This window comes from Hydra vulgaris, chromosome 12, assembly GCF_038396675.1.
Source record: "Hydra vulgaris chromosome 12, alternate assembly HydraT2T_AEP".
Lineage (NCBI taxonomy): Eukaryota > Metazoa > Cnidaria > Hydrozoa > Anthoathecata > Hydridae > Hydra > Hydra vulgaris.
In genome coordinates, this window is record NC_088931.1 from 25,021,189 (window position 1) to 25,029,599 (window position 8,411).

At 32.4% G+C, this 8,411-nt stretch overlaps 1 protein-coding gene across 1 annotated transcript; it reads right to left on the bottom strand.

Annotated features, from left to right (window-relative positions):
* Positions 1 to 232: 232 nt before the first annotated feature.
* LOC136088022 (uncharacterized) lies at positions 233 to 2,757 on the bottom strand. The gene is made up of 4 exons (XM_065811661.1): positions 2,580 to 2,757; positions 2,215 to 2,358; positions 597 to 1,968; positions 233 to 518 (listed from the first exon to the last, which is right to left on the bottom strand). Exons 1-4 carry the CDS (start codon positions 2,755 to 2,757, stop codon positions 233 to 235), a joined length of 1,980 nt encoding a protein of 659 aa, XP_065667733.1.
* Between the last annotated feature and the right edge of the window lie 5,654 nt (positions 2,758 to 8,411).

Sequence of the window (8,411 nt, forward strand, 5' to 3'; positions counted from 1 at the left end):
ACACAACAAAAAGACAAATTAGCTTGCAATTTTGCTCAACATATATAATAAACGAGAGTATGTTTGTGGTTGCTACGGTGTTGCTAAGGTAAATAATTTTGCAAATGTAGATTTTTAACACATTTCCAAAAATAGTTTCAGTTCCATATTTACATCAAAAGAAAGAGAATAAAATTTTGAATAAGATGAATTAAAAATTTTTTTTTTCATATTTTGATCAAAAATTTGTATTTTAATTGTGCTCTACCACCATAGTAACATAGTCATTTAAATATGTCGGCTTTCTCCTTTCTCTGGTTGATTGTCTGATCGCTGGTAATAAATTATCGACAATTTCTCTGCCGTCAGCTTCCTGTTCAGCGTCAACAACTGTTTCTTCAGTTCCTTCCTCTCGTGCAGCAAAAATGTCTAAATCTTCTAAATCACTTTCATCACTGTCAACCTCTTCACTGATAACAATTTTACTTGAAGCGTTTGAAGAATTTGAGGCAGGAGCTATTCTCACGTCTCGCACATGTCTTGGAACACCATCAATTTCAATATTTGTGTTTGTGAGTATGTCAGTTACAGTACCAATTTTTCAAACTGAAGTGCACTTTGCATCAGCGGGGCGAACATAAACTTTTTCTCCAATTCTATAAGTTTTCGTAACTTGTCGTGATCTTTCTTGAGTTTCAGTGTTTTTCTCCTCTTGAATTGCTAGACGCCAAACGTACTTATTTTTTTGAGAAGCAGGTGCAGATTCCTCATTTGTTCCTACCGTTGGTGTTGTATTGTACCAAAATACCGCTACTAACGGACATATTTGTGTCCTCGCAGCTGTTCGTTTTACTGTGCAGTGGTTACGCTCCACAATCCCATTTCCTGATGGTCTATATGCACACCTATACTTCTTTTTTACACACCATTTTTCACATATATTTGAAAATTCACTAGATTTAAACACCGCTCCATTATCCATTAACAGTTCTTGCGGTGGGCCATGCTCCCTAAATACGGGTTCCAATTGACTTACTACATTTTTGGTATCTTCGCGAGGCAACTTTCTCCAAATTGCAAACCGACTTGGTCCACAGTCAATCTTTGTTAAATATGGTGACCCTTTATAGTGAGTCACATCACAAGCAATTCGATACCATGTGTCTGGTACATCTAGCGCTCCATTTCCCCATTTTATTGGCGCTGGATGAATTGAATTACATTGACAACATTTGCGAACACATTCTTCAGCATCTTTTCTTAATACGTGCAGAAGTCTTTGTTGCACTGTAAACATTGTCCGATTAACGCCAAAATGATGCTTTGAGTGACAATTACGAATTTCTTCAGCAATACTTACTCCACATAGCTCTTTAGTACTTCTTCGTGAAAGCTCATTTAACCAAGTCTTTGGAACTCGTGTCAACACGTCAGCTTTGTTTTTGGAGGACGGAACCCATTTTAACGTGATGTTTATATTATATTCTTTTATTAGGTCTTGCAATAGAGAAAGTCTTCTTTTAATAAGCATTTCTGATAATGGATTTGATCGAATCCTATGACTTTCAGTCAGCATACTTTTTAGCCATCCATGAACTTTTACTGAATCAGTGAATACTGATAAACTCTTTGTATCCCACTTAGCAGCTAGGTTTATCCCACACACTACAGCATCTAATTTAGTAATATTAATATGCATAACATCATTTATACTTTGAAGCCAGGCTGCATCCTCAATTATTACGCCATCGTATTCTATAGCAACCCCTATTACCATGCTGTTAGCATCACACCACAATGTTGCTCTATTTTGAATCCCTTTAGCTTTCCATTTCCCTCTCACAGAATCACAAACTTCTAATTGGCGCAATATTTCGATTAACCATGACTGAGCTTGATCTCCGATTAGATCATCCCAAGTATTTCCTTGAATATGACGTTTTATAAAACTCCAGGCAATTCTAAGCCACTCTTCAACAGGATAGCAACCTAATAAGTGTCCATATATTGAAAAAAGTCCGTCTTGTTACTTTTTCAGTTTTGATATCTTGCGACTTTGGAATGATGTTTTGTGCTCCAAAGCTCCTTTTTTTTTTATTTCTCCAAATAATATTTTTTTATTTCTCCAAATAATATTTCTCCAAACAATATTTCTCCAAATAATTATTTCTCCAAATAATAATTTTTTTTATTTCTTAAAAGCTCCTTTTTTTTTATTTCTAAACAGTTGCAAACCCAACACTCGTGCAGTTTCACATTGCACTGGCTCTTTTGTTACCAATCCATAACACGCTAAATGATTTACGACCTTTTCAACTGATGTCTTTTCCAAATTTACAACTATGTCGTCAATGTAGTGGTCATTTGCTTCACTAATACCTGCATTGAGATTCAACACACTGCCTTAGACTGAAGACATTATTTTTGGGGCAGAATTTAACTTAAAACCAAGACGTGTAAGATTTTTCTTCTTTGTAGACTACCTTCTGATGCTCCCACAAACTCAGATCACTATGTATTTGCATATAGGCGCATCTAAGATCAAGCGTTGCAAATTTGTCACCAACAGATCACTAATAGTTTTCAAACTTTTTCATCACATGCGTCACTTGAGGCATTATGTGAATTAACATACTGATTCAATTCGCAAAAATCCATAACAGGTCGTATCTTTCCTTTATTTTCCTGCTCAACAGCCATTAACGAAACAATCCCTTTTGTACTTTTCTCTTCTTTGTTGCATGGTTTCAACCAGCCATTTTTTACCCATAAGTCCATCTCGTCACTAAATTGATGAAACAACTGGGGTTTTACCTTGTACTGCGCGACAGAATTTCTGAGTTGTGATTGACCTTGTTTTCATTTATATTTAGCAGTCCACTTTGTACCATCAAAATAAGCATCAAAATCTTTGTCCTTTATACCAACAGCTTGTTTCTCTGCATGAATTGAAACAAAACCAAATTCAATTTTTCCATTGTACAAATGCACTTCTCCATAGCGATTAATGGCATCCATACCAATAATAGCATCAATACCGTTGACAACACTTTTCAAAATCATTACTGATGCTTTGAGCTTTTTTCCTTCAATAATCAATGTTACTGTAGCTTCTCCCTCCGTTTTCACAAATTCTCCATTAACAGCCAACACCATTAGTTCATTTCTTCTGATACGAACACCGGCTTTCTGAGCCATGTTTTCTGAAATAATAGTTCGAGTACATCCGCTGTCAACCAGTGCTTTTCCAGCAAAGGTGTTCACTTGCACAGTGCATATTCGAAGCGTCGTTAGTTGTTTAGGGAAACAGCTGGCGCTCGCGATTCCCCACTTGAGTTTCCCTGATGCAACGAACAAAATCTTGCAATGTGTCCAGATTCTCCACATCTAAAGCATTTTATTCCATCATTAACAATTTGTTTCTTCGAAAAACAGATTTGGGCAACATGTCCAGGCTTGCTACACTTGTAGCAGTTAAAATAAGTAGCGGATGGTTTTTCAACATGTTTATAGAAACCAGAGATTGTTGTTAAAACATACTCATCTTTTGTTTTTTCCGTCATAAGTACTCGTGCATGGTTTAATGCATCCTGTAACCTGATCCCAAATATTTTCACTTGTACTCGTAGCTGCTTTGAAATTTCACCCGGCAATCCAGTTATGAACGCTCTTAGCAATAATTCTTCGCTTTCAATGTTGGCCAAACCCATAAGTTGACGTAAACTGGCCATATACACATTAACAGATTCACTTTCATTCCATCTCCGATCTCTGAACTGCTCGTAAGCTTGAAAACCATTGACTGCAAATGGATCTAGTAAAGCTTTTTCAATGTCCGCAGCATTTTCAATGTCCGCAATGTCCGCAGCGGCGGTTTTTTGGCTCTCCCTAAGTTGCTCATATAATGCGAACGCACTGCCTTCAAGAAACAGCGGAATGATCAATGAAAGATCGCCCATATTTTGCAGCTCTCCCACCAGTTTGATCTTTTTTAGCCACACTACAACATCTCCAGATCCATCAAATTTTCCAATCATTTTCATAGATATCGCCATAGATGCTATACTGCCGAAATAGCTTGTTATTACGACAACTTTGTTTTACTTTTATTTTTTGACTCTTTTTACTAAATTCTATTTACAACTTTTATACAGAAACAAAAATTCTCGAGGGCGTAATTATATACAAAAATAGCTTATGACTTGACTAATAAATTACATCAATTAACTTTAATAATTCCTTTAACTTGAACAAGTACCAAGAACAGATGAATCCCCAATTTTTTATTTACTTGCAATTGCACCATTCCACTTTCTCTTTTTTTTTAACTATGGAATTTTGTTTATTTGGCATTCTATTATTGTTTAAAATCTAAAAAAGGTTATCTATATGTATAAAGACACACATGCATATACTAATAAATACATAAAAGATGCACCAAATAAAATAGTAAACATATATATGAAGCTATAAAAGTATGACTACTATATAATGAATTTCAATGTAACTTCCAAATGCTGTTTGTAGTTTTAAAATATACTTTTTAGAACTATATTTGAGTAGAGCAAATTGGATGTTTTACCTGAAAAAAAAGAGTTAAAAGAACTACACGAAGGGATTATATTAGACCATAATCATTTTGAACGGCAACTAAGGGCGTTGCTATGTAAGTTTCCAAATATAGATAGTCTAAAAAGTTATCAAAACTGACATAAAAGGTATGATAGGTGATTTAATTTTTTTTGGGAATAAAAGTAATGGTATACATGATGCTGTTTTAATAATAAATTTTTTTTTCAAAAAAATCTTTTTTTCATCATTTTTTATAGGGCTACCACCTTAAGAAATCAATAGATGACGGCCCGCGTTTCCAGACTAGTTAAATACTATGGCGGTCTGTATATGACGTGTACAACAACGTTCTTGCAAGTTTTGTTTACAACTTCAATTGATAACAATTAAAAATCATGCGTAACAGCAAATTTTTTTTGCGTAGTTTGATATCTAAGGAGTTGTGGATAAAAATGCATAATCTTCCACATGTTTTTTCAGAGTCTCTAAATTGAAATCTAAGATGAAAAACTTAATAATTATTAAGTTGAAAATTAGAACTATTTTCAATTTCCTTATCGCGGCACCATGTTTCGGTTAGACATATAACTGAAAGTTAATTTTGAAATATAACTTGAAAGTTAATTTTGACACTAAATAAAAATTGTTTAAATTTTTCAAAATTTTTTTGGAGGCTCCTTATTAGGGTGTGTCGATTTTTTTTTTTTTTATCAATTTGAAAAACGGCAAGATGACTTTTGGTGAAGAATTTTACGGGGATTCCGAATCCACAAAAAAAAATTAAAAAAAAGAATGTCTTGCTGGGTGGGTCAGCACTTTTTTTAACGGAAAAATGACTAAAATATGACTAATTAACGGAGGGAAATAATAATTGAATTTTTTTTTTTTTTTTTAATTTTTGAAAAACTTAATCACTATTACGTTAAACTTTAGGAAAATTTCATATTTGGTGCAAAATTTATAAAAATAACCACAGAAAGTGAGTTTTTGTGAAGGGCATTTTTACAAAAATAATCCACTTTTTTCATATTGTAGACAAAATGTGACGGTAGAGTGCGTTTATTTTTTTATCGAATTTTAAAATATTGGGTGTACATTTTTGTGAAGAATTTTATAAGGAATCCGAATCTGCAAAAAAAATAAAAAAATTAGATTTTAGACGGGGGAACGCTTAGTTTTGAAAGGTAAACTGACTATAATGTGACTATTTAAAGAGAAAATATATTTACAAAAAATAGAAGTTGTAATATTTTTGATAAACTCAATATAAACAATATTGAACTTTATGAAAGTTTCATATTTGGTTAAAAAGTTGTAAAAATAACCACATAAAGTTGGTTTTTGTGAATGTTATTTTTATAAAAATTAATGCCATTTTTTATACTTTAAACACTCCATGTAGCTGTAGTGTGTGGCGTCTTTTCCAGTTATTATTATGCTTTAAATATAAGGGTATTTTATTTTTGTAAAGAATTGCACAAGGAATACGAATCCGTAAAAATAAAATAAGATCTACTTTATTATATCTTGTAAGATCCGCTTTATTATAGAAAAAATGACAAAATTATGTCAAAATACAAAATTATAATAAAATTAGAGAAAGAAATTATTTATTTGCATTTTAATTTCAATATTTCGTATAAAAAATCTTTTTTAAATTTACATATAAGTAACAAATAATAGTTAATAAATTTTATTTAAAATTGGTAATTCCAGCTAAGTTAAATTTAGAATTGTTTTTGCTCATGAAACTCCTGCTGACGCCTTGTGCTCTTATATATCCTTCTCTCTTTTCATGCGAATATGTTTTTGAACAAGCCTCTGTAACCTATATAAAACAGTAAAAATAATTTCATTATGGAACAATTTTAAATAAACTATTGTATTCTTATAATTAGATAAAAAAAGAAACCTGCTTAACACAACGTTCGATGGATTGTGAATGACATGGCCAATCTGGAACAACCATAGGCTGGTAAAAAAAATTTCTGATTTCATGGGTTGTGAGGCTTGTAGTAAGAAGTGGTTCGTATAATGAATCTTTCCAATCAATTAGATTGGTTAATTTATCAGCATCAGTAATTATGCATGGTGTTTTGCGACTTCTAACTGAATCATCTCCAAACTGGGTGTTATCATCTCCTTCCCCTCTAATTTCTAGTATCTTTTGCACTCCGAACTTTCGTTCCTCTTCATTGTTGGAACACAAAAGAGTCTGAATAATGCACTCACTAAATGCAAACCATGTAGATCTTTTTACAGTTTTTATTACTATTCCAAAAACTTCTTTTTTTTGAAACTTTAATTGTTTCAATTGGAATAAAATATGCCTAGGTCCATCTATCCAGGAATGTTTTACCTTAATTTGAAACCAGCAAGGAAAATAAACACCAACTATAAATTCAATAATTAAGCGTAGGTTTCTAAGGTTCTTTTCTGTTAAAAAATGAACTGAAACCCACAATCTACAGAAACGATTGGCAGTAGTAAGCCATCTTGAATGAGAAACATGACCAATTTCAAGGTTTATTAAATTTTCAGGTAAAACTCCAGATCTTATTGCTGTTACAATTCTGTATCCGTAAGCTTGATCAGACGAAAAATCCTTAACTATTTTGTCTGGCAAAACAATAAGTGGTTCACCTAAAGTTACCATTTCAAAGTTCTTGTTTATTTCCAAATCTGTAACTGTATCCAATAGTTTTCCTAAATCACCGGACCATTTGTTGTTTGAAAGTGTTTTTCCATCTAATTCAACTATTAGATGTCTGAGGGGTAGTTCATTTGTATGAAGAGCGCATATTAGCCAGTTCAACTTTTTATCAAGTTTTAATTCGACAAATTTTATGACACCTCCTTCCCATCCAGTATTAACATTTGTAGAATCGCCTCCCAATGCTTGAATTGTTTTGTCAACACCATGTTGAATCATCCATTCGACTAAATGATCGGCAACTATTTCGGCATGCTTTTTTTCTTCAGATGATTTTTGTGGAGTAAAATGAAACAAAAATCCTCCACCTGGTTCCATGCATGTAGTGTAATGTTCCTCTTTAATAGATCCAGGAAAAAACCGACTGGATCCTTCTACTTCTACCTTTACTTTGGTAACGTCTTTTCTACTATCAAACAAAATACAATTGATGTTCCCATTGCCTATATATTTTAAAGTTTTATTTTTCAACTCATTCATGACATTATCTTGAGCTCTTACAATTTTTTTATGGTCAACAATAAACTGTGTATCTTTCTCAGTAATCAATCCAGCATCAATCCAGGCAGCTGTAGTCAAAGCCGCAGCAGCTCTAGAAGAAACTCCGTATCTAAAAATAGAATTTGTTTTTAGATAGTTAAATAAAGAATTTTGTTTAATTTAAAATAAAAAGTATATATTTTACCTTAGACTATGTATTGCGACATTTCGTACACTTTTAGTATTATATTTAGACTTTTTTACTTTCGAATTTGAAGTACTAGGTTCTGTGTTAAATTCTTCATTAGTAAGTTCATCTTCAGTCATTGAAAAATCATTGTTTAAAATTGTATTTGTTGTTATGCTGTTTGCCCTTTTTCTCTTAAAAGCTTCTTTATTAGAATGGTTATATAATTTTTTAACCTGTCTGTTGTGTTCAGGCATATCTTTGGAAGATATTTGAAGCAAACCTTTAGCACCGACTTTATCTCTTTCGGTTTTAATATAAAAAACGTCTATTATAGGAATTTTATATTCCTTAGAGCAGTTGCATGTAATGTGGGCTTGTTGTTTACAAATAACTTTGCAACCAAATTCTTTACAATCAGAAATTATACACTTACAATTTAAAATATCAAAAAGTTTATCCAATTTCAATATAAAGTCT